The sequence below is a fragment of the Sceloporus occidentalis genome, unplaced genomic scaffold (assembly GCF_023333645.1).
Source record: "Sceloporus occidentalis isolate IW3139 unplaced genomic scaffold, rSceOcc1.0.p SCAF_10, whole genome shotgun sequence".
Lineage (NCBI taxonomy): Eukaryota > Metazoa > Chordata > Lepidosauria > Squamata > Phrynosomatidae > Sceloporus > Sceloporus occidentalis.
The window spans coordinates 20,500,125-20,522,551 of record NW_028316990.1 but is presented as its reverse complement, the minus strand read 5'-3'; the positions used below and the strand labels follow the sequence as shown (position 1 = coordinate 20,522,551).

Here is a 22,427-nt window from a genome sequence, read left to right as displayed (position 1 = left end):
AAAATCTGTGGATGCTCAAGTCCCATAATATATAATGGCTTATTATTATTATTATTATTATTATTATTATTATTATTATTATTTATTATTATTATTATTATTATTATTATTATTATTATTATTATTATTGCTACAGTGGGCCCTTGGTATCCACTGAGTTTGGTTCCAGGTCCTCTGTGGATACCAAATCCAGGGATACTTAGGTGCCATTATATACAATAGGGTATTGATATTAATATTACAGGGGTTCCTTGGTATCAGGGTTTGGCTGCAGGATCCCTGGGGATACAAAATCTGTGAATGCACACATCCCATTATATGCAATAGGATGTTATTGTTATTGTTATTATTATTGACAATATTACAGTCGGTTCTTGGTATCTGATGGGGCTTGGTTCCAGGACCCCCCCCCCCCCCCCCCAAATCCTTGGATGCTGAAGCCCCATTCCTAAGTCAAATGGTCTCCCCTGACATAAAATGGCAAAAGTCAAGGCTTGCTTTTTGGGGTGTGTCTATTTTCAAAATGGCTGGATCTGGGGATCCAAGGATCTGTGGGCCTGGGGTCCCCAAAGAGAGGCTACAAGACGCCGCTGCTGCTGCTGCCTTTGTCCCTTCTCCAGATGCGCCCGGACTACAACTCCCAGCATCCTCCGCGCGCCAGCGGTTAGCCGAGAGGGAGCCTGGGACTTGTAGTCTCCGATCCCATTCTCCAGCCAGGGAGCACCGTCAGAGCCTCCGAGGCCCAAAAGGAAGCCCCGGTTCCCGGGGGGAGGGGAGGAAGAGGAAAAGGCAGGAAGGAAAAGAAGAGGAAGGAGGGAAGGAGAAGTGCAAGGAGAAGAGGAGGAAGAAGAAGGAGAGAGGAAAAGGAGGAGGAAAAGATAAGAAGGGAAGGGGGAGGAGGGAGGAAAAGGAGAAGGAGAAAAAGGCAGGAAGAAAAAGAAGAGGGCGAGGAAGGAGAGGAAGAGGAGGAGGAAGTAAAAGAGGAGAGGAAGAGGAGAAGGAAAAGAGAGTCAGGATCGGGAGAGGAAGAGAGGAGGAAGAGGACAGGAAGAGAAAGAGAAAGAGGAGGAAGAAGAGGAGGGAAGGGCAGGGGAGGGAAGGAGAGGAGAGGAAGGAGAAGAGGAAGAGGAGGGGAAGGGGAGGGAGGGAGGAGGGGGCTGTTCGGCGCAGGCGCAGTGGGTGCCTCTATTGTCTCTCGCTGCTCTTGCCTCCGGTGGCCGTCAGAAGAAGGAGGAGGAGGAGGAGGCGAGGGCGAGGGAGGCCAGGCGTCGGAGGGCTCTGTGGCCGCTGCTGCCTCTGCCTCTGCCGCCGGGGGAGGAGGGCCATGTGGGGCCCGGGGCGGCGGGGCTCCCTGGCGGCGATGGCGTCGGGGCCCGGGGCGCCTCGTCCGGGGCCGGAGCTGCCTCTGGGCGCGTAGGGCGTCGGATGCTCGGGGGCGGAGGCGGGGGCGTCCCCAGGGGGCGCTGGTCCTCCGGCGGGGAGAAGGGAGCCGCCGCCGCCGCCGCCGCCGGGCGAGGGCCATGGGGGCCAAGCAGAGCGCCGCCGCCGGAGCAGGAGCAGGAGGGCGAGGGCGAGGCTCCCCCGAGGCAGCCTCCTCCGCCTCCGCCTCCTCCGAGGCCGCCCTGCCGGGGCCTGGCCTGGGCGCCTCCCGCGGCCTCCCCTCCGCCCTGGGCCTCCGCAGCCGCTCGGTCAGCTCCGTGGTCTCCGGCGTGGGCCTCCTGGAGGGCGGCAGCGCCAACGCCAGCCTCCCCTTCGGACTCTACGCCGCCGGAGCAGCCTCCTCCTCTTCGGCAGCAGCAGCAGCAGCAGCAGCAGCGCCTTCCTCGACGGCGGCGCCGCCAGCAGAGATGCTCCTCCGCGGGACGGGCCCCGACTCCGCCCCCTTCGCCCCTGGCAACGGTTTCCAGGACAACGGAGGAGGCGGCGGCGGCGGTGGTACCCAGAGGGACCCAGGAGGAGGAGGAGGAGGAGGAGGAGGGATGCTGTACCTGGGGCCCAGGGCCTCCGCCCTCGCAGACGCCCTCCCCATCCACCTCACCGCGCCACGATGGTTCAGCGCCCACAGCGGTGAGTGCCTGCCCTGTGTCTTGTCTTGTCTTGTGTTGGGTGTGTGTCCCTCAGCACAAGGTGACACCCACAAGTGTGGCAGAGTGACCAGACATACTGGCTGACATGCTCCCGCTCCACCTTGGGCCCAGGGGCTCAGCATCCACAGCAGTGACAAGTGTGTGTTGTGTGGTGTGTGCCACACAACTTCGGTGGTGTCGCAGCAGGGTGCGGGCGGCACCGAGTGACACCCAGAAGTGTGCCAAAGTGACCAGACACTGGACTGACCAACATGCTCCCACTTCACCTTGGGTCTGGTGGTTCAATGCCCACAGCAGTGACTTCAGGGAGTTGTGTGTGTTGTGTGTTGCATATGTCCTTCTTCAGGGGTGCCATTGAAGGGTGAGGATAGCACTGGGTGACACCTGGAAGTGGGTCACAGTGACCAGATATACATTGCACTGGCCAATGCATTTGCGCTCCATCTCTGACTTTAGTGGTTCAGCACCCACAGCGGTGAGTGGGGTGTGTTGTGGGGTGTGTGCATCCCTCTTCACTGGTGTCACAGGGTGGTGCAGATGGCACCAGGTGACACCCAGAAGTGTGTTAAAGTGACCAGACATACTCTGGCCAATACACTTGCACTCCACCTTGGGCCCGGTGGTTCAGAGCCCATAGCAGTGAGTGAGTGAGTGACAGGTGTTGTGTGTTGTGTGTGTTTCTCTTCAGTGGTGTCACAGGGGGGGGGGGGAGGCAGAGGGTGCAGACAGCATCAGGTGACACCCAGAGGAAGGGTGACACCCAGCCAGGGTGACCAGACGTACTCTTTTTCCCAGACTGGCCAATGTGCTCTTGTTCCATTTTGACCCCAGTGGTTCAGCACCCACAACGGTGCATGGGGTGTGTGTGTTGTGGTTTCCTGTTCAGTGGCATCATTGGGAGGCTGTGGACCAGGTGACACCCATCCAGGGTGGCCAGACATACTCTTTTCCCCAGACTGGCCAACATGCTCCCACTCCACCTTGGGCCCAATGTTTCATCGCTCACAGTGGTGAGTGCCAGGGGCCGTGTATATTGTGTGTGTTCCTCTACAGTGGCATCACTGGAGGGTGCAGACGGCACCACAGGACATCCCAGAAGCATGCCAAAGTGACCAGAGGTACTCTTTTGGCTGGACTGGCCAATGCACTTGCGCTGCACCTCTGGTCACGATGGTTCAGCACCCATAGCGGTGAGTGAGGGCCAGGGGTTATGTGTGTGTCCCTGGTCATTGATGTCATTGGGGGGTGTGGACGGCACCAGGTGACAGCCAGATGTGGGTCAAAGTGACCAGATATACTCTTTTTCCTGGATGGCCAATGCACTTGCGCTCCACATCAGGCCCCAATGGTTCAGCACCCACAGGAGTGAGTGCAGAGAGTTGTGTGTTGTGTGTGTACCTATCCTTTTTATTTAATTATCTTATAGACCGCTCTTATTCCTCCTCCGGTGTGTGTGTGTGTGTGTGTGTGTGTGTGTCCCCAGAGGTCCTCACCGCAGAGATCTCGCAAAAAGGAGGGCATTCGAGGGAAATGAAGGGCAGGACCCAAGAAAAGCTAAAAACACTACCAGAAATGTCAATTCGCACTTCTTCGGCCTGCTCAAAATGGAGGACGTTGAGAAATGGTGTGACCCAAGAAACGCTAAAGACATTCCCTTAAATGTCAGTTCATGCTTCTTAGGCCTGCTCAAAATGGAGGGTGTTGTGTGATCCCTCCTGGACAGAAGGTTGGGATGGAGGGAGCTGGTTTTGCCCATTCTTTCCTCTGAAATAGAGCCTATAACACTTGAGTCTCCCATCCAAGTCCTGACCAAGGCTGACCATGCTTAATTTCCAAAACCAAGCTGGATCTTGTGCCATGTCTGTGGTTGCCTTCAAGTCCCCTGGCTGCTTATGGTGACCCCATGCATTGAGTAGAATTTTCCTTGGCAAGGAATATTCAGAGCTACTTTTGCCTGTTCTTTCCTCTGAAATGTAGTGGAAGCACCTGGTATTCTTTGGCAGTCTCCCATCCAAGTGCTAACCAAGGCTGACTGTGCTTAACTTCCAAGATCAAGCTGCCTCTGATGCTATGTATGCGTTTGCCATCAGGTCCCCTGCGGGCTTAGGGTGACCCCATGAATTTTGCATTACAGTTTCTTAGGCAAGGAATACTCAGGGTTTGTTTTGCCAGTTCCTTCTTTCTTTTCTTAGAATACATTTATCTCATCCAATGCCATCACGGCACAGGCTTCATTTACAGCTGCTGTTCGCTGCAGCCGGAAGAAGGAACCCAATAACTAGTTATCTGAAACGGAAAGAGGTGAGAGTTGAGGAATTCACAGCTTGTGGACCTGTCTTTCTTGTCATCTTGCAGAGACATATGGTTACAGGATGCGAGGCTGGAGGGATCTTCTATTCTTAATCCACCAAAGTATGTTGATAGAGAGGGATGCTTCATTGGAAAAGATCAGAGTTTAAGGAAACTATGGGTCTCCCTAAACTGCGGAGTTCTAGTAAGCATGGGATAATGCTAGGCTTAAAGTAGAAATGGGCACCTTCTGTGGGTCAAGGGGCCAGTTTTCTGTTTGTGGGGACCACATGGGAAAAAGACCCATAACAAAATTGGAAGTCCACATATGGGATGGCCTTTCACACTATACAGTTATAACATTTGGATCCCACTTTTAACTGCAGCCTGTGGCATCATGGGACTTACAGTTTGCCGAAGCACTAGGCCCTGAGCAGACTGGCCATTAAGGCCACCTTGGGTGCAAAGGTGGGCCGTTGTGTCCACATGACGCATGCCCCGACTCTGCTTCCCAGGGTGCCATGATGCCATGTGCTGCTACGCACAACACGGGGTGTGATGGCGCTCTTCCGCGCTGCATCTATATAACACAGTGCTGCCAAGCTGCGGCAACTCAGCTATGGTGCCCTTTCCAGGGTGCAAAAAGGAGTCGCTTTTTGCGGCTCCTTTTTGCGCCGTGGAAAGGCTAGATCGGGGCCACGGCGTGCGGTTGCCGCAGCCCTGATCTAGCTAAAACAAGGGCGGCTCTATGCCATCCCTTTGGGGCTGTCTGAACAGTCTCTACATTATCTAGCACAGAATTATAAGCAATTCAAGAAACTACTAAGATAATTTGGCAGGGATGGTAAGATCTCCGACATGGAAGATCTTACCATCTGGTCACCATGCTCTTGTCTCACGAGAGCAGGCAATCCTACCCCCACAGAAAGGCCACTACCCACATAATGTGGGTACCCCACATAAAAAGAGCACATGGAAATGCTGCAAAGTTGTTGTTGTTCCCCCCTCCCCCTCACTGTATTTCAAGGAAGGCATATGCAAAAACTGATCAGCATCTCCATGCGAGGCAGTTTGCAACCAGCTTCTGGCAGGAAGTGGAGGAAGTCGCTTTCGCCTTGCAGCTGATTATCCTTTTTAGTCATCTATCTGGTCCTTGCCTAATTGACTTAAAATATCAATTAAGCTGGATGATGTCAGCCAATTGGAAACATACCGGTGGTTCCTTCCAAGCTCATTTCCTCCCCTGTTACATGGAGTTGTTTGTTTGTTTTACTTTTCCACCATGTTATCTTGCCATAGATTTATGTGGAAATGTCAGCGCTGCACATGGGAAGATGCTCTCGGTTGTCTTAATTTATCTTCTCTTTCTTTCTAGACTGTGTTGCAAATTCTTCTTATTCCTTAGGCTGTTGGAATAAGAACAGTTATCTTTTTGGTTATCTAGTTTGGGGTGGTTGGCAGATAATACTTAAATCGCCCCACAAAGCTCAAATAGTTTGTTATACAGTTCATTCAGTGCCTCTTCAAATTCCTGGCCCTTCATTTAATTTGCCGTTTTTTAAGAAAGGTAGGGGTGTGTGTGTGTGTGTGTGTGTGTGTTACAAACCTGTTTGTTTTATATTCATGAAGAAAAAAATCAAAGGTTTTAATATTTTGAATCAGGATCCAGTTCTATTCTTCCTGTTTTGAATCCTGGTCCATCTCTGCAAAAGTAGTATCACCGCCGTGATTTTAACCTAAATAGTTGATCAGTTCAGTATAGATTTGTGCCTTGTTGTTGTTGTGTGCCTTCAAGTCATTTCCAAATTATGAAGGAAGAGGGGAAGGAAGGAAGGAAAATAAATTATGGCAACCCTCAGATGAACCTATTATGGGTTTTCTTGGCAAGATTTGTTCGGAGAGAGCGGTTACCATTGCCTTCCCCTAAGGCTGAGAGAGTATATGTTTGTGCAAGAATTTAAAGATGTAGGAGCTTATCCCACAAAGGAGTTTATCCTGTGAACATCCCAGAAAAACCACGTAATTACGCGAAATGATTTCACACGACGTTGCACAAAACCCGCCATTAAAGTGGTCACAAAGGAGCATTAACATGCATCTTCTTACTTCTGGGATTTTGGCAACAATGCATTTACGATATCCCTTTATTTGTGCAATTGCAGGTGATAATCATTCACGCAATCACTCACCGTTTTTGCTTTAGTTGCAGGATGTTTTAAATGCGCTTTAGTCTCTCTTGAATGCCGGAATGAGCCGCAGTGTGATAAACTCCTTAGCTGTGTTAGTTTGGAAAATCGGTATGCGAAGGGACCTTGCAGCGCCTTTGAGACTAAATGAAGGATGGAAGTTGGTTGCATGAGCTTTTGTAGACTTGAACCTGCTTCCTCAGGTGCGTATGGATCCGAGGAAGGAGACTCAAGCCTATGAAAGCTTCCAATCTTTCTCTTCCGGTTAGTCTTAATGGTGTTGAAAGATCCCTTTGCAGACTGACCTGTGCAAGGTCAGCCAGAGAGTTCCCATGGCTGAGTGGGATTTCACACCTTGTCCCCAGAGTCCTGGTCTGACCCTCAAGCCACAACACTGCACTGGCTTTAGATTTCTGCTTAGTTCATGCTCATTTGCTCGGGACCAACTTGCACAGTTGTGTATTGTTTGGAGAGTAACCATTGCCTGGACCGAGCGCATCCTCGGTTGTTTACAGCTGTGATGTCTTGTTCGCTTGACACCGTAATTCAGAGGATGTCCCTGATCCAGATGAAAGATCTGTGTCTTCAGCGGCCAAATAATTAGGCTAATCTTCCCATTAATGTCTCCCCGAGCAACTGGACCATCTCCTGCTTTGCTGGCTCTGGGTTGCAACATTGTGAGTGTGTGTTTCTCCTGGTTTTGTGGCTGGGGAGGGGGGAATTTTCCTTGCAAGAGGAGGAGATCACAGTGAAGGTCATGGCTCACATTGCACAGAACTTATTATCTCCTCTCTGCTAGCTGCCGCTTGCCCTTCTTCTTCCTCTGACAGAAGATCTCTGGTTCTTGGCTCCGAGTTCTGGAAAGACGAACAAGAAAGCCCTTGCAAAATAATTGGGGTGTGGGGTTGCTTTTTGTCTTTTGTTGTCATCACAGCGCTCTCCGTTTTGTTTGCACAGCAATGTGGTATTTTGCATATAGCTCCAGGAGTCAGGGCTTAGCCTTCTGGGATGTTTCTCTGTTTTCTTATTTAATTAATATTCCTCCCTCTTGTAGAGGAATATCCCCCGTGGCATACATAAGGTTTTCCCTGGCATGCTTCAGTCCAGATGTTAAACTGACATAGACCTCTTGGCTTCATTGACAGCATCATGTTAGTCACTGCCCCAATTCCTTTCCTGGAAAAAAATGGATTTTATTGTTGTTAACTGTCCTCAGGTCGATCCCGGCGGTAGATGAGACATCTCTAAGATTTCCTATCCTTCTCTATTTAGGTCATGTAAATTATCAGAATATAAATACTGTATATACTCATGTATAAGTTTGGCATTGTTTTCCTTTGCATCGTCCTTTAGATCCTTTGTTACATGCCCCTAGATCAGTGATGGTGAACCTTTTAGAGGCCGAGTGCCCAAACTGCAACCCAAAACCTACTTATCTGTTGCAAAGTGCCATGTCCCTCTGGCTTTCCAGTAACAAATTCTGGCAAACTCTGTGTTGGGATGATGGCACATGTGCCCACAGAGAGGGCTCTGAGTGTCACCTCTGGCACGCGTGCCATAGGTTCGCCATCACTGCCCTAGATTTTAGCCTCGACTTATCCATGGGGTCATATCAAAATCCATAACTTTTGACCCAAAAACTGGCCCTCGACTTATACATGAGGTCAACTTATAGTCGAGTATATATGGTGTGTGTGTGTGTGTGTGTGTGTGTGTGTGTGTTCTGCAGGTTGCTTCATGAATAAATCCAGATGGCATTGCGGAAGAGTTGTCTTAACTTATTCCAAAAATCCACCCTAAGAAATTTGAAATGAACTTAACCAAAGTTAATAGGAGGCAGCTTAGAGACGCTCTCCTGCCTAAACATGCTGGAGTTTATTCGTTGGTGAGCAAAACAAGTTTTGCCAAACTTCTAAAGAATGCTCTTGCTTGCTTCAGGCATCCAGGAAAATAGCTGTTTCTAAGCCTTCCCAAACTGCGATGTTTTCTCTTATAAGCTAGGCTTTATCGGTAAGGTGGAGTTTCAACACATAACGCGGGATCAGTAACTTTCCAGGTATGGGTGCCGCTGCTTTGCTGGTCCTAAAGCCTCCCATTCTCTTGCGGGGTTTAGAGGGGAAAACCCAATCAAAACAAACAAAAACAGTTGTTTTGCATTAATGTGTCGGGCTACAACAATATAGGACTAAATCAGAAAATTAAGTAGCAAAATGCAATCCAGATGTTATGGCCATTGGCTCCAATAATAATTGTTCTTTTTTAAAAAAATGCAAGTTGTTTTGATTGAACTTATGTTAATGGAAGGATATGTTTCTGAATGGCATTTTTTCCACTGTAAAATAAAGTGATTCGAAAGAAGCAACTGGCACTGGATGCTGGTCTAACAAAGAACAACTGCCAATACATTATTAAAGTTAAAATGTTTAAATCCAAACAGTAATCCTTGTCCCAGTAAGAGGGCTGGAAAAGAGTAATAACTGCCAGACTGAATAGTCTTTTTTTATTTAAAGGAGGGTTGTTGTTTTTAAGGCCAGTAGCTGCAATGTGAGGAAAAGGGGGAGGTGGATGGATAACAAATATCAGAATACTTATGAAGAAACTCCCCGGAGACATTCCTAACGGAGGACTTCAGAGAAAAGACAGAAATGTTGAGGATGGAGCAAGTTTTGCTTTCTGCTGCTCTAGAGACTAGGACTGAGAGCAATGGATGCAAGCCGCAGGAAAAGAGTTTACATGCAAGTCTCCATATAGACCCCACTCACTTCCATGCAACATTAGGAAGACCTTCCTGATGGTATGAGATGTTTGACAGTGGAAGATGCTGCCTTGGAGAGCGGTGGAGTCTCCATCTTTGGAGCTTTTTAAACAGAGGCTGGATGGCCATCTGTCCCAGGGAGGGTTTGGAATGTGTATTCCTGCATGGCAGAAGGGGTTGGATCGGATGGCCTTTGGGGATCCCTTCTAGGTCTGTGATTCTATGACTGTAATAAGGTACTTTCATCTCGCTGCATTTGGTTCAAAGTTTTGGTTTCCCCCTAAAAGCGCTCTGAAACCAGTGTTGGATAACTTTTACTGCAGTCAGCCATACTCCAGGCAAAACACTAAGCAAAATTTGAAACAACAGCCCCAAACTTGTAGATCCCACTATGTCAGCCTCTGCCCATTGCATGGTTTCTTCCTGCTGGGAAGCATTACAAATCTTGGTTCCGGTCCCATATTTATTTATAGCGTTTTTACCGGACCCTTTTTTCCGAAACAGTTCTCAGGTTGTCTTTCAAATATCATTGGCAAGAGAGTCCCTGCTCTAAACCTTCCAGTCTTGGAACGGATGGAGAGAGAAAGGAGCGAGGAGGAAAGCAAGTACCCGTTTTTGTAAAGTTTCTGTTCTTATCATGACCAGCTGAGATGGAAAAAAAAGTATAGGTAGCACGAATAGGTTGGTTGCCAGCGAAGCGACTGTTTTGATTTTATTGTTCTGCGTTCTAAATTGTTCAGCTTCAGTGGGCTCTTCGCATCCATGGTTTCTTTATCCATGGATTCAAGCATCCACGGCTTGAAAATACTGAAGAAATACATCAATTCCAAAAAGCAAAGCTTGATTTTTGCCATTTAATATAAGGGACACCATTTTACTATGCCATTGTATTTAACGGGACTTGAGCATCCATGGACTTTGCTATCCATGGGGAGGTCCTGGAACCAAACATGGATAACCAAGGGCACTCTGTAATTTATTTTGCAAGTCGCCCCAAAGATTGCAAAGAAATAATTGCAGATAAATCTACAAATAGATGAGACTATGGAATGAGGGACTGGGCCCCCTTTTTTGCTTTTGTGTTCTTTTAACTTTTACTAGTCTAGGCCATGTCTCCAAAACTGGCGGCTGAGCAGATGCAATCTGAATCTTGTCTGAACCTGGAGAATTTTCTGAGTAGCTGAAGTATGTGCAACAGCTGGGACATTCCTCCCCCAATGAATTCGAAAACTGCGCAATGTGGGGTGCGCAGGGAGGGTTGCGAGGGGAGTGAGCAGCCATGGCTATATTTGGCTTCCTAAGTAATGTGGTGCTAGCCCTTTTGTGCAATTGCACATGAAGCCTTTCCACAACTGAACATGGCTGGCCGGCCATTTGTCTTGTTCCAGAACATAGTTCCAGGCCTTCCCAAAAGTCCATGCGGTGGCTGAGATGTATCATCCAGGTACGAATGCCAGGATTGTGTAGGATGGATCTGTGGCATTTAAACTGGTCTCAGATGGCTATAATTCAATGGCATGGACAGATACACCTCCAGCTGACTGTTTCACAGGATGAGCTCTGAATTTCCGGATCTCTTGACGTTGGAAAAGGATTTCCTGCCTTTCACTCTTTTCCATCCCTGCTTTGTGCTGTATTGAAATTTCTGGCTGTTCTTTCTGCCATCCCTCCCAGGAGACAGATTGCTTTCCTTTGCAAGAGAACTCCGGTGCTATAAAATTATAATAATAATAATTATTATTATTATTATTATTATTATCCCGCCTGGGAGGCTGGAAAAGCAAATGGTTATACTACAGAGCTCAAATGGGTTTTGGTAGCCTCACCTTCCATAGTCCTTCTTATTTTGGGCAAATAGTGGGGAAGCAGCACCCTTTGAATGGTATGGAAGCCTGGCCGCCACACTATCGCAGACATAATAATAATAATATCATTTCAAATATCATTGGCAAGATAGGAAAATGCAGTGGCCGCAGCCCAATAAAAGAGGACAGAAAAAGCTAAACATTTCACAAAACCACCAATTCCAGAATACCATACTATTGAGGCAGGTCAGTTAAAGCGGTGTCAAATTGCATTATTTCTGCAGTGCAGATTAGACCTTAGAAGCATATTTTTCTGACAACAGGCTAGTTTATGTGTTGTTAAATATTGATCTGGGGTGGCATAGGGTCCCTGGTTGATGAAACGAACTCTGCACGATTTGGGTTCAGCTTTAATTGCTCAGTTGTTGTTCTGCTCTGCGTTTAGTATTATCTCTGTTGCAGGAGACAGACAGCTCCATAATTCCCCGATCGGTTTCCTCTCTAATGGACTGGCAACGGTCAGTAATAAAATCTCAAGTTAAAGAGGAAATGTTAAGTAAAGGTCAGGAATCTCTGACCCTGGCTTTGGATTTAGTGTCTGAACGGAGTGGAAACCTGTTGCGGAAAATGGCTTAAAGGGCACGAGGCGTGCATTGCTGCAAAAAGGGACACGGATGAGTTTTTCTTCTGCCGGAGATCCAGTTCCATTTGTTTGTTTAAATTAATAATGACCTATCAATCCTCGCGTGAGAGCCAGCGTGGGGTAGTCATTTGGGCATTGGACTCTGAAGACCAGGGTTCGAATCCCCACTCAGCCATAGAAAACTATTGGGTGACCTTGCGCAAATCACACTCTCTCAGTTCAGAAGAATCAAAGGCCTTCTAAATCTTTACAAGAAAACCCTTTGACAGGGTCGCCATAAGTCAGAAACAACAAGCACACAACAACAAGAACAACAACCTTGTATAGTCTAAGGGAGTAGATGTAAGAATCCTAAAAATTATTTATTGACTTTAATTCAAAGGTTTATATCCCGCTTTTCTCGGATTCAGTGACAGCAGAAATGAGCAAAGAAATGGAAACTAATAAGCCAGCAAAAACAAAACAAACACCAAAATAAAAGTGTGATTGTGTCGTGTGGTAGTGATTTGTTGTTGTTATATGGCATCATTTGGCATGGATTTGCAGGGATGCTATGGACGAGAGACTTCCAAGAGCCTTGGTCATCCACAGTCCTTGCTCCGGTCTTGCAGATTAATTAATGAATCCCTTCATTAAATCCATCCGTCTGGAATACGGTCTGCCTCTTTCCTTACTGCCTTCCACCTTCCCAAGCAGCATTGTCTTTTCTAGTGAGTCACAAAACCCAAAGAAGCTATTTGCTTTTCAAAGCTTTGCCTTCCTACAGTACTTTTCCTTTGGGTTTTTTGGTTGTAGTAAGGGATACGGTGGAACCAGTTCTGCTTGGCGGCTCACAATTTCGGATCATAATAAATGCTAACAAATCTTGCAGTAGTAACTGATCCGGGTGTCAAAGAACGGGAACTGCCACCTGTACTGTGTTGACTGACAGCCCCTGACTTCAACCTTGACCTGCCATAACTCTCTCTATTCTTGTTTCTGCGGTCCCATAACTTTGTGGTCAGTAGCTGGGAGCCTGGGGACTTGGCACATGGATTCCAAGTGGAGCCTCCTTTATCCGAAACGCTTGGGACTGGAGGCATTTTGGATTTCAGATATTTTTGGATTGTGGAGTACCTCTATTTGCACATTCGGACATACGGTTGGCCCTCCATATCCATGGATTTAAGCATCCACAGATTGAAAATATTTGGGGGGGGGGGGAAATCATAGCTTGATTTTGCCATTTTATATAAGGGACGTCATTTCACTATGCTATTGTATTTAATAGGATTGGAGCATCCACAGATTTTGGTGTCCACAGGGGGTCCTGGAACCAAACCCCAACAGATACCAAGCATCCACTATAATATTAATACTGTATCAATATCCTAATATATATAGTTGGACTTAAGTATCCATAGATTTTGGTATTCACAGAGGAACTGAAACTAAACTCCAGTAGATACCAAGGGACCATAGTAATCATCATCATCATCATCATCATCATAGCCCATTGTATATAATAGGATTTGAGCATCTAAAGATTTCAGTATCCATGGGAATCCTGGAACCAGATCCCAGTGGATATCAAGAGCCCACTGTAATATTGTCAATAATAATAATAATAATAATAATAGCAGCCCATTGTGTATAATGGGACTTGCGTATCAACAGAGGACCTGGAACCAAAGTCCAGGGGATACCAAGAGCCCACTATAATATTGTCAATAATAATAATAATAATCAATATCCCATTGTATTTAATGAGACTTGAACATCCATGGATTTTGGTATCCATGGATGGTCCTGGAACCTAACCCCAGTGGGTACTAAAAGTCCATTGTAATGCAGTATCTTGGAGATGAGACCCAGGTTTAAATGCAAAATAATACATTTATGTTTCATATACACTAGAGAGTCCAAATTTTGGTTCTCCGGATGTTTTGGACTTCAACTCCCAGAATCTCCAGCCACTATGACCAGTGTCCAGGAATCCTAGGGGAGTTGAAGTCCAAAACACCAAAACAAAATACGGCAGCTGTATGTCCATATGTGCAAATACGGGTACTCCACAATCCAAAAATACGTTTGGGAATCACTGATGTACACCTCATAGACATAGCCTGAAAGTATTTTTGCACAAATATTTTAAATATATATATTTTAAGGGAGTCATTTGTGCCATGGTTTTTGGGGGGTAGATGGAAGCTGATTCATTTTTTAAAGCAGTAAATAATATCTGGGTCACTTTCTGTTGCAAAAGAAAGACCTTCCCTGGCCCTAAAGTGTCTCAGAGGTGCAAAAAGGTGACGAAAATGCTCCCCTCTTGCAATATTAGCCAAATGCTGGGCTGGATCATACTTTGGGGTCCCTTCCAAGTCCAGACCTCTGTTATTCTTCTCCTTCTTCTCCCAAGAAGGTTGTTGACAATGTTTTCTTCTGTCGTTTCCCATAATGGCATGCCAAGCCTATCTCTGACAGCAGTTGCCTCTAGCCTTTGGCGGAAGCGCAGGTGTTTTCTTGGAAGGAAAGCTGTTTTTCTCCTTTTTGGTGGTGGAGAAAAGCCTTTAAAGTGCAACTCCTCATGCGTTTTCATGTGCCAACAAGCCGGTAATGCAGCTAGATATTTATCTAGCCAAAGAATCATTTATGAGGCTTTCTCTCTTGGTCCAGCTACACAGTTGGAGGAATTTGGGCTTTTTGCTGGGGAGCGACTCCATAAACTCAACTAAAAGGGAATTTTTGCTATTTGTATTTATTTGTGAGGATGTGCATTAATGAACATGTGGCCAGCCTCTTTTCGTGGATTTGATGAATTCACATTTGTAGTACAAGGAGGGCAAATAGATATGAACTTACATAGGAAAGTTAAGACAATTAACTGTCAATGCAAATTTGCAAAACAGCATTTTGCATAATACACTTAAGTGTGGACTGTCCCCAGGAAACACAACCTTGTTGTCATAAGTAAACCAGGAGATGGCAGGCAGCCTGGCTTGTGTGCAGATGTGTACCGTAAGATTTGTGTCTCACAAATCTAGTTTCGGGGCACTACATCTTTAAGCATTAAGCTGATATCCTACTGAGTGCGCAGATAAGTAGACTGAAGTGAACTGGCATTGGAAACAAATGCATTGCAGGCCACAAACAGATGCGTACCGTGAAACAATAGGCGCTGTGTCTATTAAGGAGATGCCACTGAAGTGGATGCGTCTCCAACAAAGACGGTTTCTTCTCTGCCCTTTGCCAGCAGATCCTCACGTGGAAAGTGTCTACAGATGCAAATAACTACAAATTTTGGGGTGCATACACCCCCGCCCCTTGCGCTGCCTGTCACAATTATGCTCCTCCTGCTGAAAATCTAGACAGGACCATATAAAAGCAAACCCTCCACAAATTACTCCGGCTATATATTTTTGTATAAACATGTTTATAATGGATAGCTATCTGTCGGAGATGCTTTGATGGAGATTTCCTGCATGGCAGAAGGGGGTTGGACTGGATGGCTCTTGTGGTCTCTTCCAACTCTAGGATTCTATGATTCTATGATTCTAATGCTTGTATACCAGTTTATTGGCCCTAGGTCCTTGCGGAGGATTTGTTTTCATGCTTTAGTTTGAGGATGCCAAATATATTTCATTTGAGATTCATAGCTTTCCACACAGAACTAGCTTCCAGGCTTCCCTGGGATAGCAAAGGGATTTTATCCCAAAGGATGGGGAAAATTGGGGTCCATCAACTATGTCAGCATCTCCTTTAAATATTGGGGGAATTGCTTAACTCAAGGAGGCTTGGAGAGGCTGGTAACATGGGGACCGTTTCCATCTATTTATAGTTTATACCAATACTAACTGCTGGAGGACTCCCAAGTTTGACGAATATAGAAGTTCTTTATTTGGACATATGCAAGAGTGCAATCAAACAGCAACACCATACAGAACTAACTGAAATAGAGGTGCATAAACTGGTTAGCAGAAATGGTCCCTTGCCTTTGTTCCTCACTATGCTTTTGGTGACCCTTTCCTCCACACAAAGGTAATCTACTTTTCGTCCTGGTCCACTCCATTGTTGTGTTTCACCATCAGATCAGTGCGCGTAACCCACACACCCGCACACTGTGTGAGAGTGCGAATGCTGGTTTCCCATTGAGCCCATCCTGGAGCAGGTGAGGATTTGGGCAGGCTTATAAACAGCAGCACTCCAGATGCTCAACAAAGCAAGGCTGAACTTGGGTGCCCTGTATAAATTACACAGATGGAGTCTTTCTTGTCTTTTGGGTGGCCTCTCTTGAATAATTGGGTAACCCTTTTGCATATTTTGCACAATGTATTCCAGTTTTTCTCATTGCGGAGGGCAGCTAGTAGCCGCATGGCGCACAAAAGCCCCAGCGGCATTCGCTCCTCTCCAGGGGAGAAAGGCGCATACACTCAGATCGTAAGAACCATTCACATCGCACACTGGGTTTACATTAACATGGCATTACTTATACTAAAAATCTTAAAACATTTGTTAAATTCACCAAAACAATCAAACAGGTATTTTCTTTCCTAACATCCAAAATGTACCATTTGTTACTTCCTTGTCCGCAGTCTTTTGAGTGTTCTCAGTTTTTCAATTTGTTAATAATTGTTAATTATTTAATTATCAATGGTTGTTTTAATAACTGATAATTCAATTGTATTTTGTTATTACTGATGGGAGGGCTAGGGTTATAATGTTGTATTGATATTATATTGTATTGATCTTTCAGAGGAGTGGGCTATAAATAAATATTATTATTATTATTATTATTATTATTATTATTACTTTTTTGCGCTATCTCTTCTAGATTATATACGGTTCATCTATGCTTTTCTATTAATATACAGTGCTCTAAGAGGCATTTGTAAACCCTATATAATTTCTATTCCCTGGGTTTATTTGCTAGCAGATAAGACAATTGCTTTTTAGTTATCTATCTGTTACTATTATATTCCCCTTCTCCTCTTTCATATATATCAAAATCTTGTTTATACACATAAAAAAGCCTGGATTGTCAAGAAATTGAATTTTGCAGTTTGCACAATATACAGTATTGCATTGCAATTAGTGATGTTGAATAGGCCAAACATAGGACATGAATTTCTGCTTGACAGTCTTCTTCTAAAGAGAGAAGCACTCAATTCTTAGTGGAACAGATTAACAAATAAACACATCACTAAGTTTGTTTCTGTTTCACAAAAATCACTTACTTCTCAATTACTCACAAGCACAGGTAGTAAATATACCCCCAAAATTGTGGTAAGTTACCTGTGCCCACAGACTCACATGTACCCTTTAGTGGAACAGAATATTCAACTGGTTGTAATAGATAAGATTTTGCAAAGCCATAAACAAATATGCATAAAAAAGCACACACTCCAGAAAAATAATTGTAAATGGATTCATAATTTCTAGGATTTTAAAATTTCTGGAGCAGATGGTAAGGGCATAATAGGGGTTGTATTCCATTACAAGGTGGGAGCGTTCCCAGTTCCCCATTCCTACAACAGTGGACTCTGAGTAGACCTACCTGTCTAACCCTGTAATCTCTTTTGCTATCTTCCTACTCCTTTCCAGGTTTCAAGTGCCCCATTTGCTCCAAATCCGTGGCTTCCGACGAAATGGAAATGCACTTTATCATGTGTCTGAGCAAGCCTCGCCTCTCCTACAATGGTAAGCAAGACCAGTGCATGCCGTGTGTATGTGTGTAGAGATTGTTGGGAGAAACAAGTGCAAGGTGGACATTGCTGGGAAACCTAGGTCCCCACCTCACCTTTGTTGTTGTTGTGTGCCTTCAAGTCATTTTTGTGACTTAGGGCTTTGGTGCCACAACAAATCCCAAGATCCCACAGCATTGCACCATGGTAGTTAAAGTGGTGTCAAACTGCATTAATTCTGCACTGCAGTTTGGAGGGCCACTGTACCATGTCACCTTTGTACTTTGGGGCACGTTGGAGTGTTAAAAGGAATCGCGCTATTTGCAGTTGTGTAGCCCATGCACAAAAGTGCATGAGGAGTGGTGTAGCCCTAAAGCTTTCCTTGGCTAGTTTTGGATGCCCTTTGCCCAGGAAGAGAGCGGTTGCTGCTTTGCCCATCATGGCTGCATTGGCTCCCAGCTTGGCAAGGGTTTCATGATATTATGCCTCTCCCCCTTCCCTTCCCGAAGAGCGAGTATGTCTGCCCCAGCAACAAGGGGTGGGCAAAACACCTGCTGTCGGTGCCAGGCCGCGCCGTCCTTCCAGCTTCTCCAATGTTACACAGGGTCTGCCCAGGCTGCGCTGCTGGCAGAGACAGTGCCAGGCGGCTCCCAGGGCTCTGCGTGGAAGCTGGAAATCAGGTCAGGAGGAGGAGCTGGCTGTCCGACCGACAGACCGTCCGGCTGGGCATCCCTGCTGCAGCCTCTGGGGGTTATTCAGACATTGCTTTATTTTTAGTGCAAGAACTATGCGAATAATCTCACTCACACGTTCAGGGTTTGCTGTTCACACTATAGAACCACATCTCCATGCATCTCTGCAAATTCTGTTGCTGGCACGTGCCGGTGCTACAAATAAAGATGGAGTCCTTATTGTTCAAGCAGAGGACTCCGAAAGCGATTGAGCAAAAATAGCGTCGTTCCCACTATGGAAAAGCATCTTCAAATTGCGTTCTTTGCACATGCTGGTGCTGCAAATAAAGATGGAGTCGTTATTGTTCAGACGGACGGCTCCGAAAGATAAAAATCTTCATTGTGTTTGTGGTAGTGCAGTTGTTGTTGTTTGCCTTCATTTCTGATTTATGGCAAACCGAAAGCGAACCTATCGTGGGGTTTTCTTGGCAAGTTTCTTCAGAGGGGGGTTGCCAGAATGTCTTCTATTCTGAGCATGACTATATATGAGTGCTTTTTGCTTTTATTTGGTAACGTCATCCATTTTTTTCTTGAATGTCCGATGTTTTGCGGTGTCTTGTCCTCCTTTGCGGTTAGGACTTCTGCTAAGAGGTCCATTCCTGTCTTTTCTTCTCCCTCCAGATGATGTGCTAACCAAGGATGCAGGCGAGTGTGTCATTTGCCTGGAGGAACTTCTGCAAGGGGACACGATAGCCCGGCTTCCATGCCTGTGCATTTACCACAAAAGGTAAGAGTAAGACAGTATCAGTCTCCTTTCTCAGAGGTTCTTGGACATGGAGCAACATTGGTTTGGCTTTGGGGCACCCTAAAAGAGGCTGCATGGGATTCCCCAACCAGTTTTACCTTTGGGGGAATCTATGGGTAGGTGTCCAGCAAAGAGGGGTTTCCTTGCCAGGAGCTTGTGCCAAGCAGTGGTCCAAACCACACTGCAGAAATAATCCAGTTTGACACCACTTTAACTGCCCTGGCTCAATGCCAGGGAATTTTGGGAATAGTAGTTTTGTGAGACATTTAACCTTCTCTGTCAGAGACCTCTGGTACCAGAACAAACTAAATCCCAAGGAGTCCCTAGCACAGAGTCAGGGCACTTATAGCAGTGTCAAACTGGATTATTTCCACAGTGTGGATTGGAGCAGTGTGATGTCTAGTGATGCCTCCTTTCCTGATACCTGCCTCCTCTTCAGTTGTATAGATTCTTGGTTTGAAGTGAACAGATCCTGCCCAGAGCACCCTTCAGATTGACCCTGGCAATGCTTGCTGAACGCTCCCAAGGTGAGATTTTGCCAATTTTTCTCTCTGGGTCTCCTTGTAAGTATGTCAGAGACAACTGGATTCTTTTATCTGTCTTTATTGGGGTTTGGATGCTCTTAATAAGGAGGAAACGTCACACCACCGCCGTCCCTGGTGTTCTTGGAAACGTATTCCCTTACCTTTTGGACATGGAGGGCTTTTTTCTCTCAACAGGGTGTCCCATCAACCATTCTTCCCACATTCAATCTCCTCCAATAGAAGCTCTGGAAGCCACTGGGATGGCAGTGAAAAAAGGAGACGGGGGAAATGGTGTTCTCTTCTGAAAAAGGGGCAGATGAGACGTCCCCATCTCCCAAAAGGAAAGAGAAGCTGCTGCATTTTTGAGGCTGTACCCAGAGAGAGAAAGAGGGGTCTGGGTGTTTTGGGCGCAAGAGCCCAGCAGCCACTTCGCGAACGCCACCATGATGTTTGTTTGGGCCAGAACTGGCCGCTAGCCGAGCATGGGAGCCACCGCCGTTCGAGGAGAACTCACACTTTTTTGCACTGACCAGGCGGTATATATTTCCCCCCTTTTCTCTTTCTCCTTTCCCCAAATATCCCACATGGAATTGGAAGAGGAGTCCCGCCACTTGCCTGTCCCGTCCCTGCACCGCACCCCGAGGAGGAAAAGGCCTTTTCCGTCACGTTTTTTTGACGGCGTCGTAGGTTTGTCTTTTCAAGTGTTTACAAAACAAAAAAACAGCCATTTTTGTGTCAACAGATGTGTGTTCCTGGTGATGTTTACAAGACTGCATCCTCTCGGCCTCCCAGCGACAGTCTCTCGAGGAGTTGAGAAGCTGGATCTCCCAAGACCCTCCTTGACCTTCGCTCTTCCTCCCTTGTCCCCCCAACCAAACCCACCCTTTTGATCCCGGGGACACCCCCATTTCATTGCCAAAAGTCTTGCCCTCTCGGTTTCCCCTTCCTCTCTTAAGTCTCGGTTTGAACTCTCCGCGCTGGGATGGCTTCGGGCGATTCTGAAGGGCTGTCGCCATTCACAAGTGTCCTGCTAAGATGCCTGAACCTTTCTCGGTCCTTGTGTGGGAAAACAAAAAGGGTGATTTCTTTTTCTTCTTAAAAGCAAAACACAACACACACACAAACACACACACACACACCAGTCCACATTTGAGCACGAAGCAGAGACCGTCTCAGCCATGGAGGGGGAAAGGAAAGCCCCTGCAAGTAGCTTCCATCCAGCAAGAAAAAGGTGTCTGTATTTATATAGCAAAATGACGAACTTTGAAAATGACAAAAAAAGAACAAAACAAAAACATTCAAAGCTTGGGAAGAGAGAAACTTCCCCTATTAGTCAAAGTGTTTTGATATGGTATTAAATAATGTTCAATAAAATAGTCACTGTTATTTTATTTCGGTTGTATTCTTAAGTTGTCCAAAGGAAACAGGATGCAGGAGTGTATACCTATATATATATATTTACACACACTCATCCCTCCATATTGGTGGCTTTGATATTTGCGGATTTGATTATTCATGGATTTGATTAATATGTTCTCTCTAGGACTGTCTAGGTCCTCCAGTGCTACTCTATGGTAAACTTTAACTAAATACTATACTAGGCATTTGTAGCTCCTCCAGTGCAATTCTACGGTCAGTGTCCGTCGGTTGTTGACCACAGAGTTGCATTGGAGGACTTAGAGTTTCCTAGAGAGGTGTCCTCTCAGGTAAAAACATGGTGTTTTTGTTATTTGCATTTTTTCCACATTCGCAGGGGCCTTGTGCACCTAACCTTAGCGAATATGGAGGGACGTGTATATATTTGTTATGTTACAACTGGCTAAACAGTGGGTATGCCTGGGGCAGGAGCAGTGCAAAGTCTGAAAGTTGTGCCATGCATGCATCCTTGCAGTGTTGAAACTTTTGCTGTCAGTGGGATGTCACCAAAGGTTCATTTGCTCAGAGAGCAAAGAATTTGGCAGCCAATCTCTGCAAGGGTTGGAAATGCTATTTGTTTGTCTGGCAACAAAACCTCATGTGGATGGCGAGGACTGGCATGAGGCGAAGGGATGAAGAACTTGGAGCAAGAACGGCACAGATCCGTCTGCACACCAAGAAGGAACCAGGTAAGGAACTTGATGGAAAGAACTGACAAGTATTGAAGAAACCCAAGGCATCTACAGGTGAGAGAAAGTGTTGTCACGGGCTGCTGCCACACTGCAGTATTAATGCAATTTGACACCGCTTTAACTGTCATGGCTCCATGAATCCTGGGATTTGTCATGCTCTGTGGCACCAGAGTGCTTTGGCAGAGAAGTTTAAATATCTCGCACAACTACCAATCCCTGGATTCCATAGCATTGAGCCGCATGGCAGTAAAAAGTGGGGTCAAACTGCATTTCTGCAATGCAGAAATGTTGGCTGTGTGACTTACTTTCCTGCTCTTCGTGGATGGCAGCAAAGGAACAGATGATGCAAACACAATGATTTATCTGGCTTTGAAGATTTAACAGGTGGTGCCCACACCTCTTCAAGCAGATGTTTCCAAGCCATAAGGGTGAGAAAGCAGCATTTCTTTTCAGTTACACCTGAGGCTCCCAGGAAGTTGGTTATTCAGCAGCCATAACCACAGCCTTGTGGCTTTTCTTCACAGCGCTGCCAGCTGCATGCACACCTCCCTAGATCAGCAGGTTTAGTTTAACCCATCAGGTAACAACTGGGTTTTCAATGTGAAGTCGAAGGCTTTCATGGCCAGCATCCATAGTTATTTGTGGGTTGTTCAGGCTCTGTGGCCAAGTTCTACAAGAGTTTATTCCTGACGTTTCGCCAGCATTTGTGGCTGGCATCTTCAGAGAATGCCAGAGAATCATTTCAAGTTGTTTCTAACTTAGGGCGACCCTATCACGGGGTTTTCTTGGCAAGATTTGTTCAGAGAGGGCTTGTCACTGCCTTCCTCTAAGGCTGAAAGAGGGTGAGATTCCCTGGCTAAGCAGGGATTCGAATCCTGATCTTGAGAGTCATTG

At 46.1% G+C, this 22,427-nt stretch overlaps 1 protein-coding gene across 2 annotated transcripts; it reads left to right on the top strand.

Moving 5' to 3' along the window:
* The first annotated feature begins 1,433 nt into the window (after positions 1–1,433).
* Positions 1,434–20,800, top strand: ZNRF1 (zinc and ring finger 1). Of its 2 annotated transcripts, none has more exons than XM_089540585.1 (5): positions 1,434–2,067; positions 17,346–17,441; positions 18,778–18,883; positions 19,341–19,428; positions 20,168–20,800. In XM_089540585.1, exons 1-4 carry the CDS (start codon positions 1,521–1,523, stop codon positions 19,396–19,398), a joined length of 807 nt encoding a protein of 268 aa, XP_089396711.1. In that variant the 5' UTR covers positions 1,434–1,520; the 3' UTR covers positions 19,399–19,428; positions 20,168–20,800. The 2 variants fall into 2 exon arrangements, with proteins under 2 accessions (XP_089396711.1, XP_089396710.1); XM_089540584.1 differs by having other exon boundaries at positions 19,621–20,800.
* The last annotated feature ends 1,627 nt before the right edge of the window (positions 20,801–22,427 follow it).